This window comes from Oncorhynchus gorbuscha, linkage group LG06, assembly GCF_021184085.1.
Source record: "Oncorhynchus gorbuscha isolate QuinsamMale2020 ecotype Even-year linkage group LG06, OgorEven_v1.0, whole genome shotgun sequence".
NCBI classification, from domain to species: Eukaryota; Metazoa; Chordata; class Actinopteri; order Salmoniformes; family Salmonidae; genus Oncorhynchus; species Oncorhynchus gorbuscha.
Window position 1 is genome coordinate 26,172,150 of NC_060178.1, and position 18,729 is coordinate 26,190,878.

The following is an 18,729-nucleotide window of genomic DNA, read 5'->3' on the forward strand; positions in this document are numbered from 1 at the left end:
AAGAAGGATTCTTTGGAAGGTAAGAACGGTTCGGCATAGAACTCTTCTGAATCTGAATAAGCTTTTTTATTGTCATTTTTCTTCTCACTTTTAGAAAAGAGTTTGAGTAATCTGATACGTTTAAAAGAAGTTTGAGAATGTTTTAAACTTTACCTATATTATGGGAATATTTGTGCATGTATCTGGTATTCCCTTAATCATTTTACATATACTCTACTGAGATAGTTGATATCTTCGGTGAAAAGCATGAGCTGGCATACACCCAAAAAGTTAGTAGAGTTGCTGACTAACGGCGAGTAAACTGTAGGCTATAAAAATTGAGTCGCAAAAGTTTTCAGAACCCTTGGCTTTCTTAACATTTTGTTTCACAAATTGGGATTAAAATGGATTCAATTGTCATATTTTGGTCAACAATCTACACAAAATATTGAGTAATGTCAAAGTGGAAGATTAAAATATATAGCTGTTGCATAGGTATTCAACCACTTTGTTTAGGCAATCCTAAATTAATTCAGGAGTAAAATGTGTCTTAATAAATCACATAAGAAGCTACATGGACTCATTGTGTGTGAAATAATAGGGGTTGAGATGATTTTTGACACAATACCCAATAATGAAAAGCAAAAACAGTTTTTTGACATTTTTGTAAAAAAAACTGAAACATCACATTTACATAAGTCTTTAGACCCTTTACTCAGTACTTTGTTGAAATACATTTGGCAGAGATTACAGCCTTGAGTCTTATTGGGTATGACGCTACAAGCTTGACACACCTGTATTTGGGGAGTTTCACCCATTCTTCTCTGCAGATCCTCTCAAGCTCTGTCAGGTTGGATGGGGAGCGTTGCAATACAGCTATTTTCAGGTCTCCCCAAAAATGTTCAATCGGGTTCAAGTCCAGGCTCTGGATGGGCAACTCAAGGACATTCAGAGACTTGTCCCAAAGCCACTCTTGCAGTTAATTCAGAAAGTATTCAGACACTTTGACTTTTTCAAAATGTTAAGTTACAGCCTTATTGTAAAATGGATTTAATCATTTCCCCCCCTAATCAATCTATAGACAATATCCCATAATGACAAAGCAAAAACAGGTTTTTAGAAATTTTTGCAAACTTACTAAAAATACAAATCTGAAATATCACATTTTCATGAGTATTTCAACCAATACTATGTTGAAGCACCTTTGGCAGCGATGACAGCATTGATTCTTCTTGGGTATGACGCTAAAAGCTTGGCACACTTGTATTTGGGGAGTTTCTCCCATTCTTCTCTGCAGATCCTCTCAAGCTCTGTAACGATGGATTGGGAGCTTCGCTCCACAGCTATTTTCAGGTCTCTGTCGTGGTTAGAGCGTTGGGTCAGTAACCGAAAGGTTGCTAGATCGAATCCCCGAGCTGACAAGGTAAAAATCTGTAATTCTGCCCCTGAACAAGGCAGTTAACCCACTGTTCCTAGGCCATCATTGTAACTAAGAATTTGTTCTTAACTGACTAGCCTAGTTAAATAAATGTTAAATAAAATACATTTAAAAAATTCAGAAACTTGTCCTGAAGCCACTCATGCGTTGTCTTGGCTGTGTGTTTAGGAATGTTGTCCGGTTGCCACAGTGTGAGCGCTATGGAGCAAGTTTTCATTAAGGATCTCTCTGTACTTTGCTTCGTTCATCATTTCCTCAACCCTGATTAGTCTCCATGATGCTGCCACCACAGGGATGGTGCCAGGTTTCCCCCAGATGTGAAGCTTGACATTCAAGCCAAAGAGTTCAATCTAGGTTTCATCAGACCAGAGAATCTTGTTTCTCATGGTCTGAGAGTAATTTAGGTGCCTTTTGTCAAACTCCAAGTGAGCTGTCATGTGCTTTTTACTGAGGAGTGGCTTCTGTCTGGCCACTTTACCATAAAGGCCTGATTGGTGGAGTGCTGCAGAGATGGTTGTCATTCTGGAAGGTTCTCCCATCTCAACAGAGGAACTCTGGAGCTCTGTCAGAGTGACCATCAGGTTCTTGGTCACCTCCCCGACCAAGGCCCTGGTGTTAATAATCAGAGTTGAGTGTAATTGTGTCACTCATTGTGCAATTGTGTCACTCTAAACCACGTCCATCATCATCATATTTCCCAGCATGCTCAATTGCAGGTTGATTTTCAGAATAGTTGTGTCAATATCCGTGTTTTTGCATGTGCATTGATTGGTTGATTCATCTTATGCAACAAAAAGATAAATACAATTACATTTTTCTAAACCAATCCAATCGGTAGGTAGTTTTATTGCACCACTTTGCCTGGATTCCAAAATGACATTGTAAGCCAGAATAACGTGATTTGCAGGCCTGATGTGGTCTGTAAACTAGGAGTTTCAGACAGCTGTGGAGTTTCAGACCACTGTGTTAGGGTCCTCAAAGAAAGTCCTTTTGATAAACAGTGCCTTTGCAAAGTACTCAGACCCTTTGACTATTTCCACATTTTATGACATTACAGCCTTATTCTGAAATGGATTAAATAAAAAAATACCCTCAGCAATCTACACAAAATACCCCATAATGATAAAGTGAAAACAGATTATTTTAAAAATGTTTGATAATTTATAAAAAACAAATAGAAGAAATACCTTATTTACATAAGTATTCAGACACTTTGCTATGACACTCGAAAATTGAGCTCAGGTCAAATCAAATCAAATCAAATTTATTTATATAGCCCTTCGTACATCAGCTGATATCTCAAAGTGCTGTACAGAAACCCAGCCTAAAACCCCAAACAGCAAACAATGCAGGTGTAAAAGCACGGTGGCTAGGAAAAACTCCCTAGAAAGGCCAAAACCTAGGAAGAAACCTAGAGAGGAACCGGGCTATGTGGGGTGGCAAGTCCTCTTCTGGCTGTGCCGGGTAGAGATTATAACAGAACATGACCAAGATGTTCAAATGTTCATAAATGACCAGCATGGTCAAATAATAATAAGGCAGAACAGTTGAAACTGGAGCAGCAGCACAGTCAGGTGGACTGGGGACAGCAAGGAGTCCTCATGTCAGGTAGTCCTGGGACATGGTCCTAGGGCCCAGGCCAGTTGAAACTGGAGCAGCAGCATGGCCAGGTGGACTGGGGACAGCAAGGAGTCATCATGTCAGGTAGTCCTGGGGCATGGTCCTAGGGCTCAGGTCCTCCGAGAGAGAGAAAGAAAGAGAGAAGGAGAGAATTAGAGAACGCACACTTAGATTCACACAGGACACCTGAATAGGACAGGAGAAGTACTCCAGATAAACAAACTGACCCTAGCCCCCCGACACATAAACTACTGCAGCATAAATACTGGAGGCTGAGACAGGAGGGGTCAGGAGACACTGTGGCCCCATCCGAGGACACCCCCGGACAGGGCCAAACAGGAAGGATATAACCCCACCCACTTTGCCAAAGCACAGCCCCCACACCACTAGAGGGAAATCTTCAACCACCAACTTACCATCCTGAGACAAGGCCGAGTATAGCCCACAAAGATCTCCGACACGGTACAACCCAAGGGGGGGGGGGGGTGCATCCTCTTTCCATTGATCATCCTTGAGATGTTTCTACAACTTGATTGAAATCGACCTGAGGTAAATTACATTTATTGGACATGATTTTGGAAGGCACACACCTGTCTATATAAGGTCCCACAGTTGATAGTTCATGTCAGAGCAAAAACCAAGCCATGAAGTCAAAGGAATTGTCCGTAGAGCTCCAAGATAGAATTGCGTCAAGGCACAGACAAAAAATGTCTGCAGCATTGAAGGTCCCCAAGAACACAGTGGACTCCATCATTCTTAAATGCAAGAAGTTTGGAATCACCAAGACTCTTCCTAGAACTGGCCGCCCGGCCAAACTGAGCAATCGAGGGGGAGGTGAGGACGACGAGCACACAAGTTCTCTAAAATGACATTGGAGGTGGCTTATGGGTAGAGAAATTAACATGAAATTCTCTGGCAACAGCTCTGGTGTACATTCCTGCAGTCAGCATGCCAATTGCACGCTCCCTCAAAACGTGAGACACCTGTGGCATTGTGTTGTGTGACAAAACTGCACGTTTTAGAGGGGCGCTTTATTGTCTGCAGCAAAAGGTGCACCTGTGTAATGATCATGCTGTTTAACCAGCTCCTTGATATGCCACACCTGTCAGGCGGATAGATTATCTTGGCAAAGGAGAAATGCTCACTAACCCGGATGTAAACACATTTGTGCACAAAATGTGAGAGAAATAGGCTTGGAACATTTTTGGGATCTTTTATTTCAGCTAATTAAACATGGGACCAACACTTAACATGTTAAGTATATATTATTGTTCAGTATATACAGATCTATTTTAACCTGCTCTACAGGATGTTATCCTAAGAGGTTATGCTACACCAGCGACTGGGAGACCACCATCTGTCATGTATCCTTGACATCTTCATTTTGACCTCGGGAAAGTTTTGTGTTGCCCCTTGGTCAACAGAAACGGCGCCAGCGTAAACGCATACTCTGAACAACGACAGAAATGGCCCAGGATCCCGTGGAGTGCAGATGGCCTCTCAGCTTGTGATGTCACATCTCACATCTATCACAGGAAGTTGGTGATGGACGAACGTTTTGGAAGGAGAGGACTTCATCTGCACCACAGCTACACGCGGGACACTCCAGCACCCTGATTGGCTGCTGGCCCGTTGTCAAAGGCAACCAGAGCGGTTGGGATGGGCTGCTAGCGGCAGGAAGTGGGACTCTGCCAAAGCACAGCTTGAGGGCCGCCCACAGAGGAGGGCGGAAATTTCTAAAATATTAACTCTACACACCAGGCAGGAAGAAAAGGTGCTGCATAGTCAAGGGGTGTGGAAGTTTGGCATCCCTTCCTGCAACAGTGCATAAAGAAAAAAATATGTGCAGTTGAAAATATGTAAGTCTTTCACTGACACAAAAAGACACATTCCACTTAGAACACACAGACAGTACATTTTCCCTTTCAGAATGAAGGCACAATTCAGAATTTCTCTTTTACTATCAAATATTCTTCCAATTCCTTGTCTCCATAGAAAATAAGGCTGCCCAATATAAGTAGGTCCACTGGCACTGTCAGGTAGAGAATAAGCCTTCCCTGAAGGACCTTCTCTGCCAAGATGGACAATATCTTCCTCTTAGGCTAATTTCTATACTAAATCTCCCTCCCTGGAGATAAACGCAGGACATAAGGAAAAAAGACTGGACACAAGACAGCTGGCTCTGAGCTCATTAGCAGTCCATTGTACTGTAATTCACAGAGAGGACAGGCCAGAGAATACAGGATGTCCCTAGGAAACAAGGCAAGAAATTGGGTGGTAAATTAGGGTGAGTGCTTCATCGCGTTATCAGATGGAAAACAGAACAGGGGAAGTAGACTACAGTCAATCTCAGAGAGGAATTCTGTGTGTGTGTAGCTTGCTGGTTAAGGTGATAGGAACTCACCTTTTAGTACATTGGAATGTCAGGTTGATGAGAAGGGGAGAGTTGTGCTGGATCTACAGTGGGACAGAGAGGAAGGAAGCAGCCTCTCTCTCTCTCTCTTTCTCTCTCATTGGATCGTGAGGAGGTTTAATATCTCTTCTATCCATCCTTGTAGGATCGATAAAGGCCTATGTTGTGACTCAAGGACGAGCCAACATGGGGCTGATGAGGTGACGAGACAACAGGGAAATGGACGCTACACATTAGCTACGACAGATGATTTGTTTACCAGGCTGTTTATCTGCTTTCAGTGTCATGTGCCCAGTGTAAAGAAACAGACAGACGTACAATGATTCCCCAATGACAAGGAACAAGACATCAGCGTCCACAGCAGACCATTCCTAACAAGAAAACAAATTAGGGACATCAGCGCCATCAATACCTTCAAGTGACAGGCCTGTCACCAGGGTGTCACAAAGAGCCAATTAACAATGCTAATTAAAACAGTAAACAGCGGTGGACAAAGGGAGCATGTTTTTCCCCCTGCAGCTCAACTATGCTCAAAGACCTTGTGTCATTTTCATATAGGACAAAAGCAACAAAACATCCATCTCCAACAAGATGACACAACCAGGTAGTAAACTTTGTAGCTATTGTGTAAAGCTTCAGTCATTTGACATACAACACCTGTTCCCCTTATAGACTTATGGCTCCCCCTTACAGACATCCAGACAAAAAACACAGGCATCCATGCAGTGACAAAGTCAAAACACACACACACACACACACACACACACACACACACACACACACACACACACACACACACACACACACACACACACACACACACACACACACACACACACACACACACACACACACACACACACACACACACACACACACACACACACACACACACACACACACACACACAGCCATCAGATAGGGGCTCATCTTCAGCAGACTCCTAATCGGGAATGACAGCCGTGATATGGAGTAGCCCTGAGTGCTGCAGATCTGGGGTCTGTCCAGTGTCCGCTGCTTAAGAGGAGCAGAGGGTAGGCAGGCAGCAGATTTGGCCAGTGGCTAGATTGGTAAGTACGTACACAATGATGTCCATCTCACGCCATAAAGCTCTAGCTGGCTATTTAATCTGTCTGCCTAAAAGCCACTAGGGATGGTGATGGAAATATAATTTAATGAACCTGCGTCACAAGCCTCAAGTCTCCATGTGTACTGTCATGTAAGACAACTAATAGGGTTGTGATGAATAATTGCATTTGTTTGAGCCGACAGTGTCGGGGGATGGGGGGGGGAAGGCAACAATAGAAAAAAAATGCAACTGGGGAAGAATATTTGCCTGATATCCATCATTTGCATACTTGTCACTGTCCATCAATTATGTCTAACAATCAGTGAATACTGAAATGTTCTATTGGGAAGTTTGGTATTCAAATGTGAGTCTAGCTCCCATGCTTTGTGCGTACCAATGTCATACTGTTGTCAGACTGATCTCCTAGACTGCAGTTAGCTGTCAGGCCGTGCGGTCTTCAGGCAGGGAACCAGTGGGCTGGTGATTGATGTTGAAGCCAGGAGGAACCACCGAGCTGTCCGGTTCCACATTGTGCTTCTAGTGCTGTATCAATTTATGTGTACGGAAGCCAGCACAACTTAAGTGAGGCAGAAATATCAAACTAAAGGTTTGACAACATGGCCGTGCTTGAGTGAGACTTTTACTGTGAGACCCAGGGATAATGGGTATTTCAGGAGCCGTCTAGAGCCTAAAGGACAGGGGGAAATGGCACACACCCGGAACATGGAGCAATCTCTCTTCAGTGGATTAAAGTCCAACGCTGGACTTGTTAACTTGTCAAAGTAAAAAGGGCAACACGTAGATGCCTCTCACCACTGGCATGTCTGGGCATATGACACAGCTAGTGATGGAGTTCATCGTCCAATCAACCCTCACCATCTTACTTTGAGTAAATGGAAGGCATTGCGTAAAGTCTGATAAAATACCAAAAAGTGGGAAGATTTGAAAGTCACAGAGTACTTGCTCTCTCAGTCAAAGCGTCAAGCTGGGTTTTGAATAAGGTCCCAGATTCTCTCAACCTTCACACTTGCTGGTCTCACTGTTAATGATGCTCTGACATTACAGTGTGTATACAACACAACATTTAAAAAATATTTTTGATGGAGAAAATGGAATAACCTGAAAACCCACACAGTAACCTAAAGGACAAAATAGAATAACCTGAAAACCCACACAATAACCTAAAGGACAAAATTGAATAACCTGAAAACCCACACAGTAACCTAAAGGACAAAATTGAATAACCTGAAAACCCACACAGTAACCTAAAGGACAAAATTGAATAACCTGAAAACCCACACAGTAACCTAAAGGACAAAATAGAATAACCTGAAAACCCACACAATAACCTAAAGGACAAAATAGAATAACCTGAAAACCCACACAATAACCTAAAGGACAAAATTGAATAACCTGAAAACCCACACAGTAACCTAAAGGACAAAATAGAATAACCTGAAAACCCACACAGTAACCTAAAGGACAAAATTGAATAACCTGAAAACCCACACAACCTAAAGTAAATAACCTAAAACCCACACAGTAACCTAAAGGACAACACAGAATAACCTGAAAACCCACACAGTAACCTAAAGGACAAAATAGAATAACCTGAAAACCCACACAGTAACCCAAAGGACAAAATAGAATAACCTGGACACAAGGATAAACCAAATGTGCCTGCTCTGTCCTGCGTCAGAGATATTACACATACTTAAAGTACCACATCACTTTTTAAGAAAAAACCTTTTCATTTATCTATGGAAAACAGCTCCACAACAGTCTTTGAGCAAGCGACTGGTACTGTACCTTCATCTGGATGAGTGCTCATCTCCTCATAATATTTCCCATACCCATCCACGAAGAGCCATAACAGACCAACACAGAGACTTTAGACTCAGAGGGACACCAGTCCTATGAAGCCTCTATGGAATCTTCCCAATATAAGAACAAAGCAAATGCCACAGTGAATTCTCAGCGAGAAACATCATTTCTCTCCATTTTGTGTGAGATTACAGGTGGTGCTAAATCATTAAACGACAGGAAATATTCCAACTGCTCTGGTGGGGAACATTCACAGCTTGCTCATCCAATTTAATGAGTCTTTAAGACCTGGGTTACCATACACAGGGGAAGGAAAGGAAGGACAAATCTGTGAGATTGAAAAATGTCCCTTCCAGCACCCTCTCTGAGGCCCTCTATGCTGTGATAAAGGCCCATGCTACTAGACAGGTTAAGATTTCAATGGCCGGTGGCTACAATAGTCTCAGCAGCAGATCGGAGAAGGTTGGGTTAATTTGGGGTCCAGGTAATTATTTATTTGTCATGAATTTGTTTTTTGGAGCGGGATGGGGGTTGCAAAGCTTAAAGGTCTTTGTTGATGATTTGCACGCTCCATAGGCCAGATCACTGGCGCGTAAAAGCGACATGGCTGGTTCCTTCAACCTGTCTGACCCCAATTTTTGCTCTACATGAAGTCTCCGCTGTCCTCTCCCCTCGTAGAGCTGACACCCCCCCTCCCCAGGCCCAGCCTCACGCAGCCCCCAGGGCCTGTTCTTGTCTGACCTTCAGCACCCCACCTCCCCTACCATGACTCAGTCCTCCCCTCCACCTCCCCATCACCCACCACACTCGCCTCACTATGGAATTACTATACAATGCTCTGCCATTTAGATGAATACCTCACTTAATCCATCTTGCTCTCAGCCAGCGGAGTTTAGCACAGAGAGACCAACAAAGACTGCCAGTAAACACTGCTGCTCCCAAAGCATAAAGGAGGGGTGTGACGGGCCACCACAGCTCTGTTCGGTTTTCTCATCTCTTTCTTTAAGTCCAATGCACAGCGACAAATAATCAAGGGACTTATTATGCCCTGGTTATTTGGCATAGTGGCCACCTATCTATGCAGTATGATGCTGGCTATCACCGTGGTTATGCTATGTACATACATATTACAGGAAGCATCTTCTGTTCCAACTGTCTTCTCTATACAGCACATCTGTTTCATGTGGGAAAACAAAGAAAAGGAACATGTTCAAGGAGAGGGAAAGTTGTGACTCTTTCCACACACAGTAAATTGCTTTTTTTTGTGGTTTCCATCCCATTTTTGACACTAAGGGAAAATAATCTCCTGGCTACAGAGTAATTCTACATGGATGGGTTTCTTATTATAGAGAGCCAGTCAACTAGTCCTTGGACTTGACGGTTCAGTGAAACACTAGGTGGGGGAAAAGCACTGAGTGAAATGAGAGGTTTGAAGATGGCGCTACAGTGGAAAGCTGCAATCTGACCAATTCTGCTATTTTCTGTTTTTGTTTTATGCTGTGTGATTTTACATAATATTTCCGCCATTATTTCCTATGACCAAAAACAGCTTCTGGACATCAGAACAGCGATCACTAGAGATCATTCGATTTGGTTGAAGATTTCTACTTCAAGGTAGCTGTGGATGTACTGCTCTTTCCAGACCAGGCCCTAATCGCGGGCCTCAAAAGAGGAAGAGATGGCACAAGAGGGGCAAACGAGCAGGCTTCCTGACGAGACTAAATGGATGATATACCGCCTCTACCCTTCGTTCTATTGGTGAACATAGAGAACAACAGGGACGAGCTCCATCTGACTCTTTTCTCTGTATATATCAATGATGTTGCTCTTGCTGCGGGCGATTCCCTGATCCACCTCTACGCAGATGACACCATTCTATATACTTTCGGCCCGTCATTGGACACTGTGCTATCTAACCTCCAAACGAGCTTCAATGCCATACAGCACTCCTTCCGTGGCCTCCAACTGCTCTTAAACGCGAGTAAAACCAAATGCATGCTTTTCAACCGATGGCTGCCTGCACCCGCATGCCCGACTAGCATCACCACCCTGGATGGTTCCGACCTTGAATATGTGGACATCTATAAGTACCTAGGTGTCTGGCTAGACTGCAAACTCTCCTTCCAGACTCATATCAAACATCTCCAATCGAAAATCAAATCAAGAGTCGGCTTTCTATTCCGCAACAAAGCCTCCTTCACTCACGCCGCCAAGCTTACCCTAGTAAAACTGACTATCCTACCGATCCTCGACTTCGGCGATGTCATCTACAAAATGGCTTCCAACACTCTACTCAGCAAACTGGATGCAGTCTATCACAGTGCCATCCGTTTTGTCACTAAAGCACCTTATACCACCCACCACTGCGACTTGTATGCTCTAGTCGGCTGGCCCTCACTACATATTCGTCGCCAGACCCACTGGCTCCAGGTCATCTACAAGTCCATGCTAGGTAAAGCTCCGCCTTATCTCAGTTCACTGGTCACGATGACAACACCCATCCGTAGCACGCGCTCCAGCAGGTGTATCTCACTGATCATCCCTAAAGCCAACACCTCATTTGGCCGCCTTTCGTTCCAGTACTCTAACAAGATCTGCTGCCTGTGACTGGAACGAACTGCAAAAATCGCTGAAGTTGGAGACTTTTATCTCCCTCACCAACTTCAAACATCAGCTATCCGAGCAGCTAACCGATCGCTGCAGCTGTACATAGTCTATTGGTAAATAGCCCACCCATTTTCACCTACCTCATTCCCATACTGTTTTTATACTGTTTTTTATTTATTTACTTTTCTGCTCTTTTGCACACCAATATCTCTACCTGTACATGACCATCTGGTCATTTATCACTCCAGTATTAATCTGCAAAATTGTATTATTCGCCTACCTCCTCATGCCTTTTGCACACATTGTATATAGACTGCCCATTCTTCTTCTACTGTGTTATTGACTTGTTAATTGTTTACTCCATGTGTAACTCTGTGTTGTCTGTTCACACTGCTATGCTTTATTTTGGCCAGGTCGCAGTTGCAAATGAGAACTTGTTCTCAGCTAGCCTACCTGGTTAAATAAAGGTGAAAAAACAAATTTGAGACTATCATGTCAATGGGAGCTGAAGAACTATAATATCCTATGTTTCTCTGAGTCGTGGCTGAACAAAGACTATGGATAATATACTGTACATCTAGCTAGTTTTTCTATGCATCATCAAGACCGAACATCAGCTTTGGGTAAGGATAAGTGGGAGGTGTGTGCCTCTTTGTTAACTACAGCTGGTGCGCAATCTCTAATACTAAGGAAGTCTCAAGGTTTTGCTCGCTTGATGCCTCATGATAAACTACAGATATACTATTTACCAAGTGAGTTTTCCTTCACATTTTTCATAGCTGTCTATTTACCACCACAAACCGATGCTGGCACTAAGATAAAGCTGCATAGGGTCATAAGCAAACAAGAAAGCGCACATCCAGAGGCAATGCAAGGAAACAGAAATCCGTCTTACCTCATATTTAGCAGCATGTCACTTGTGTAACCAGAGGCAAAAAAGACCACATACAAAGCTCTCCCTCACCCTCGATTTGGCAAATCTGACCATAACTCTATCCTCCTGATTCTTGCTTACAAGTAAAAATGAACAGGAAATACCAGCACTCAATTCTGAAGTGGTCCGACGACGTGGATGCTAAGCTACAGGACTGTTTCGCTAGCACAGACTGGAATATGTTCCGGGATTCGTCCGAAAACATTGAGGTGTATAGCACATCAGTCAGTGGCTTCATTAATAAGTGCATCAACGACATCGTCCCCACAGTGACCTTACGTACATATCCCAACCAGGATCCATTGAAAACATCTTGACTGGCTGCATCACCACTTGGTATGACAACTGCTTGGCATTCGACCACAAGGTGCTACAGAGGGTAGTGGGTACAGCCCAGTGCATTACTGGGGCCGAGCTCCCTGCCATCCAGGAACTCTATACCAGGCTTCACCACACTTCAACTATGACAGACAAAATGAGAAAAAAAATCCAGAAAATCACATTGTAGGATTTTTTATGAATTTATTTGCAAATTATGGTGGAAAATAAGTATTTGGTCACCTACAAACAAGCAAGATTTCTGGCTCTTACAGACCTGAGGCTCTTCTGTCCTCCACTCGTTACCTGTATTAATGGTACCTGTTTGAACTTGTTATCAGTATAAAAGACACCTGTCCACAACCTCAAACAGTCACACTCCAAACTCCACTATGGCCAAGACCAAAGAGCTGTCAAAGGACACCAGAAACAAAATTGTAGACCTGCACCAGGCTGGGAAGACTGAATCTCCACAGGTAAGCAGCTTGGTTTGAAGAAATCAACTGTGGGAGCAATTATTAGGAAATGGAAGACATACAAGACCACTGATAATCTCCCTCGATCTGGGGCTCCACGCAAGATCTCACCCCGTGGGGTCAAAATGATCACAAGAACGGTGAGCAAAAATCCCAGAACCACATGGGGCGACCTAGTGAATGACCTGCAGAGAGCTGGGACCAAAGTAACAAAGCCTACCATCAGTAACACACTACGCCGCCAGGGACTCAAATCCTGCAGTGCCAGACGTGTCCCCCTGCTTAAGCCAGTACATGTCCAGGCCTGTCTGAAGTTTGCTAGAGAGCATTTGGATGATCCAGAAGGAGATTGGGAGAATGTCATATGGTCAGATGAAACCAAAGTATAACTTTTTGGTAAAAACTCAACTCGTCGTGTTTGGAGGACAAAGAATGCTGAGTTGCATCCAAAGAACACCATACCTACTGTGAAGCATAGGGGTGGAAACATCATGCTTTGGGGCTGTTTTTATGCAAAGGGACCAGGACGACTGATCCGTGTAAAGGAAAGAATTAATGGGGCCATGTATCGTGAGATTTTGAGTGAAAACCTCCTTCCATCAGCAAGGGCATTGAAGATGAAACGTGGCTGGGTCTTTCAGCATGACAATGATCCCAAACACACCGCCCGGGCAACGAAGGAGTGGCTTCGTAAGAAGCATTTCAAGGGCCTGGAGTGGCCCCGCCAGTCTCCAGATCTCAGACCCATAGAAAATCTTTGGAGGGAGTTGAAAGTCCGTGTTGCCCAGCAACAGCCACAAAACATCACTGCTCTAGAGGAGATCAGCATGGAGGAATGGGCCAAAATACCAACAACAGTGTGTGAAAACCTTGTGAAGACTTACAGAAAACGTTTGACCTCTGTCATTGCCAACAAAGGGTATATAACAAAGTATTGAGATCAACTTTTGTTATTGACCAAATACTTATTTTCCACCATAATTTGCAAATAAATTCATAAAAAATCCTACAATGTGATTTTCTGGATTTTTTTCCCCTCATTTTGTCTGTCATAGATGAAGTGTACCTATGATGAAAATGACAGGCCTCTCTCATCTTTTTAAGTGGAAGGACTTGCATAATTGGTGGCTGACTAAATACTTTTTTGCCCCACTGTATATAGCCAAGTTATTGTTATTCGTTGTGTTTATTCCTCGTGTTATTATTTTTCAATTATTTCTCTTTTTTTCATTCTGTGTTGTTGGGAAGGGCCCATAAGTAAGTATTTCACTGCTAGTCTACGCCTGTTGTTTACGAAGCGTGTGACAAATAACAATTGATTTGATTTGAAATTCCAGCATCAGTCACAGGCTTTACAGACTTTTTGATATACACAAGATCAAATAATAAACAAACAATTATACAAAGGATTCCCTATTTTTATTTTATTTCACCTTTATTTAACCACGTAGGCTAGTTGAGAACAAGTTCTCATTTGCAACTGCGACCTGGCCAAGATAAAGTAAAGCAGTGTGACACAGACAACAACAACAGAGTTACACATATAGTAAACAATAAACAAGCCAATAACACAATAAACAAGTCAATGACACAGTAGAAAAAATTAAGTCTATATACAGTATGTGCAAAAGGCATGAGGAGGTAGGCAATAAATAGGCCATAGGAGTGAATAATTACAGTTTAGCAGATTCACACTGGAGTGATAAATGAGCAGAGGATGTGCAAGTAGAGATACTGGTGTGCAAAAGAGCAGCAAAGTAAATCAAATAAAAACAGTATGGGGATGAGGTAGGTAGATTGGGTGGGCTATTTACAGATGGACTGCTGCTCAAATAGTTGATGTTTAAAGTTGGTGAGGGAAATAAAAGTCTCCAACTTCAGCGATTTTTGCATTTCGTTCCAGTCACTGGCAGCAGAGAACTGGAAGGAAAGGCGGCCAAATGAGGTGTTTGCTTTGGGGATGATCAGTGAGATATACCTGCTGGAACGTGTGCTACGGGTGGGTGTTGTTATCGTGACCAGTGAACTGAGATAAGACGGAGATTTACCTAGCATAGACTTATAGATGACCTGGAGCCAGTGGGTCTGGCGACGAATATGTAGCACGGGCCAGCCGACTTGAGCATACAGGTCGCAGTGGTGGGTGGTATAAGATGATTTGGTAACAAAACGGATGGCCCTGTGATAGACTGCATCCAGTTTGCTGAGTAGAGTGTTGGAAGCTATTTTGTAGATGACATCGCCGACGTCGAGGATCGGTAGGATAGTCAGTTTTACTAGGGTAAGTTTGGCGGCGTGAGTGAAGGATGCTTTGTTGCGAAATAGAAAGCCGATTCTAGATTTGATTTTGGATTTGAGATGTTTAATTTGAGTCTGGAAGGAGAGTTTACAGTCTAGCCAGACACTTAGGTATTTATAGTTATCCACATATTCTAGGTCGGAACCGTCCAGGGTGGTGATGCTAGTCGGGCGGGTCGGGCGCGGGCAGCGAACGGTTGAAAAGCATGCATTTGGTTTTACTAGCGTTTAAGAGCAGTTGGAGGCCACGGAAGGAGTGTTGTATGGCATTGAAGCTCGTTTGGAGGTTAGTTAACACAATGTCCAAGGAAGGGCCAGAAGTATACAGAATGGTGTCGTCAGCGTAGAGGTGGATCAGGGAATCGCCCGCAGCAAGAGCGACATCATTGATATATACAGAGAATCGGCCCGAGAAATAAGGGTGGCTGGCAGTGTGTTATCTACAGTGTGACAGAGTGATACCAGGCAGGGCTATAGCTACACAGAGCAGAGCCACACACAGACACCTCACCCTCCTGACACTAGAGGGCACTTAGGCTACACATAATATCTCCTCTCATCTCAGGCAATCTGGACACTGCACAGTACACTTTCTGCCTGTAGGCTGAAGCGTCACACCACTCTGGTTTCCTGCCTCTTCTCTATCCCATGGATCTGAGCTGTGTCAAGGTAATACAAGATGGAAAACTTGAGTCTATAGAGAATGTCAATTTAACCCTGAATCCCTTTGGAGTGTACAAAACACTGCGATTAACAGGCCTGCTGTATTCTAGTCTTCGTCACAACGAAAGCAGAACCCACGTGCTCTCTACCTCTTTTCTACACAAAATCAATGGGGCAGGTGCCGCCTTCCCACTGTCACTATGTATCTGTCGGAACATGAGAGCAAGGCAGTGCGATAGGGGCTGACCTGACTCATCCACACCTCAGCCCTGCGCTGCATGCCAATCGAGCCAGGCCTCCAATAATGACTCCTGGAATAATTAAGAAATCAATAGGCTCTCGTCTGGCCCTAAATGAGAGGTTGTTACTATAGGAGCAGGCAGCATGTGGATAAACGCTAGGGGATGGAGCGCCACTACAATAACCTGACATTATCACCCTCAGCCCTCATTACTGGGCTCTACAGATGTCTGTTCTGTTGCCTGGTGTACAGACATCACTGGCCCAGAAAACTGTACAGGGCTGGCTTTTGTCTACTCAGGAGCAGCATTGATTTGGAGAATCAGAGCTTTTGTAGTCTGGGGTATCTCCCTTAAGAGGACACAAATGTAATCTGCCCACAGTGCCCAATCTCTGCTCACTGGCAGGGCTCTCAAGAAGAAATCGGATTCTGTTTGCGACACGTTTTGTTGTCCAAAAATACAGAAAACACTGTTGGTCTTTGAACACTGGTTTGCTGGCTCAATGACACAAGCCTTTCAATACATGAGGCAACAAGCAAACAATCTACACAGGACTCTGCCACACACCTTCCTGGGACATAACCTCACACTCAATATCCCTTTAAACCAATCTATCTGCGCTGCAGCCTGTATCCAACGAGTCCCAAGCACCAGAACACCACAATTCCCTGTACTCCTCTTGCCTCTATTCTACCTGGATGGTCAGGATGTATTGATTGAACTATCAATCAACTCTGACACCCATACAGCATGATTTCTATGGGATGTGAAGCTCAGAAGTTTGGGGAAGTTACGGGAGGGAGGAAGAAATGGAGGAAACATCAGTGAGGTACACATGTTGTGTACTCAATCTCTGTCTCTCCTCCAGATGCCTCCTTTCCTCTCCCCCTACAGCCAGCGGGAGAGGCAGGGGAGCCTGGCCAGGCCACCTGGGGCCCCTAATGAGGACAATGAGAGAGAAGGATACAGGTGTCCTCTGTGTAGGGAACGGGCGCCGTGCTCCCTGCTGCCATGTAGCTGTAGAAGGACACCTCCAGGGTGTAGCAGTAGGACATGTCGTCCAGCAGGCCGCCCAGGAAGCGCCTCCCGGTGCCAGCTTTCACAACATCACGGTTAAACGATGTGTTGGACTGTGGGGGTGAAACACACTGTTAACAGAGTGCATTCTACTATACCAGCATTATAATTCAAATGAGATTTAATTAGTCCGAAAAATGACTAAATATATTTTGCATACGGATGTGGGATCTTAATTTGATCACCCTGTTGCAGGAGAACTTCCGGCAATGCAGTGTATTTGAGGTTTAAAAAGTATTCTGAAGTTTGTAATTTGCAATTTTCCCACTACAAAAATGCCCAATAATTATAATTTCACATTTCCTGTTGCTGCAGGATTATTTTCCTGCTGTAGCAAACAGGCTCAAATTAAGATCCTACATCTGTAGAAGTGTGTTGGTGAATTTCAATGCTTCATTCTAACAATGCCTATACTACTCATTGCAGTCTTGTTGTTATGCATAGTAACATGGATTGTAAGTCAGCTTCAGCATTTAACATGATTCAGTCAATTTAGGAAGTTTCCATTGCCCTTTAGTTCACTCAACTTGAATGGAATATGACCCCTGTAACTTAAATGCAGACTTCCACTCCTGGCAGAACTTATTGAGTTCTATGACTATGTGCTTTGGACAGTGCTGAATGAGCAGTAAGAAAAGAGCACAGTAAGGGACATGACTTCTGGCCAGCTGTCACCGCTACTATACACACCCCAACGGTATACACACACACACGCACACACACACACGCACTCATGCAGTCATACACACTGCTGTAGACGAAGATGAGCTCTTTTTAGGCCGTCATTAAAAATAAGAATTTGTTCTTAATTAACTGACTTAAAATTGCGACAGCATCACAAATAACCAGTGGACAATGGACAATCTGTGATATCCTTTATGTATGGAGGGTGGCTAAAATGATTTTAGCTGTTGAAAGAATTTCCGTGTGTACTGGTGAAGAAAGTATATGAGAGCTGTGAACGTGTCGCTGCACAGAAAAGGTTATTCTTCTGGTTATACTGTATGTAACTGGCACTGCTGAAAAATGGCACTTTGGCTGAGCGCTGAAGGTCAATGTGACTGGGGGTAGGGAAACTGTCTTTTCAAATATAAAGCTTCCACACCCAGCTCTATGATAGATCTCAGTTTACCCTGTGGTTCATGCAGTCACTATTGTAGCATAGACAACTAGCACCTGCTATTATGTGGGCTGTATTCGTGTGGAACATCTGTGAGATGAGTAGGGTTAGGATTGATATGGCCTGACCAGGGAAAACTCTGGGCCCTGCAGTAGTTGTAAAGTTTTCCCTGGTATGATTGATGTGAGGAACTTACGAAGGAGAAGTCTGGGGCGTTTTGGCAGAGCAGGCGAGGGAACACGGCCTGTCTCTGGACTCTCTCCTCCTCCTCAAACACGTTCCCGTACATGAAGCCATTCATCATGGTGGAGTGGGCGTGCACATCAATGTAGAACTCCAGACCCACCTTCTGTGTACACCACAAACAAATACAGACAGACAGACAAACAAAGAGAAATATAGAGAAAGCAGTGGTGTCACAAATGGAGTGTAAACCTCCTGAATATACACCATTTACACATTTCATAGCCATTGCGATTTCCATCAAAATGTAAAGTTCTTGATTTGACTGAGACTCCTTGCCTACACTGTTTTCATATGCCCACAGCGTGGATTCGACCGAGCACAAAACAAGTGGGAACAACAACAACCAAGCTGTGTCACACAAATGCTTTGGTTGGCTGTGGAGGGCAGCTTCCTGGGGTGGACAGC

At 43.8% G+C, this 18,729-nt stretch overlaps 1 protein-coding gene across 1 annotated transcript in view; it reads right to left on the bottom strand.

Moving 5' to 3' along the window:
- LOC124037766 (cytosolic carboxypeptidase 6-like) overlaps positions 1–18,729 on the bottom strand; it is a 489,347-nt gene that overhangs the window by 2,608 nt on the left and 468,010 nt on the right. The window contains exons 11-12 of the mRNA XM_046352789.1: positions 18,275–18,427; positions 16,849–17,011 (exon numbers count right to left, since the gene is read on the bottom strand). Of these exons, the coding sequence (XP_046208745.1) occupies positions 16,849–17,011; positions 18,275–18,427 (316 nt within the window). The remainder of the gene's footprint in view (positions 1–16,848; positions 17,012–18,274; positions 18,428–18,729) is intronic.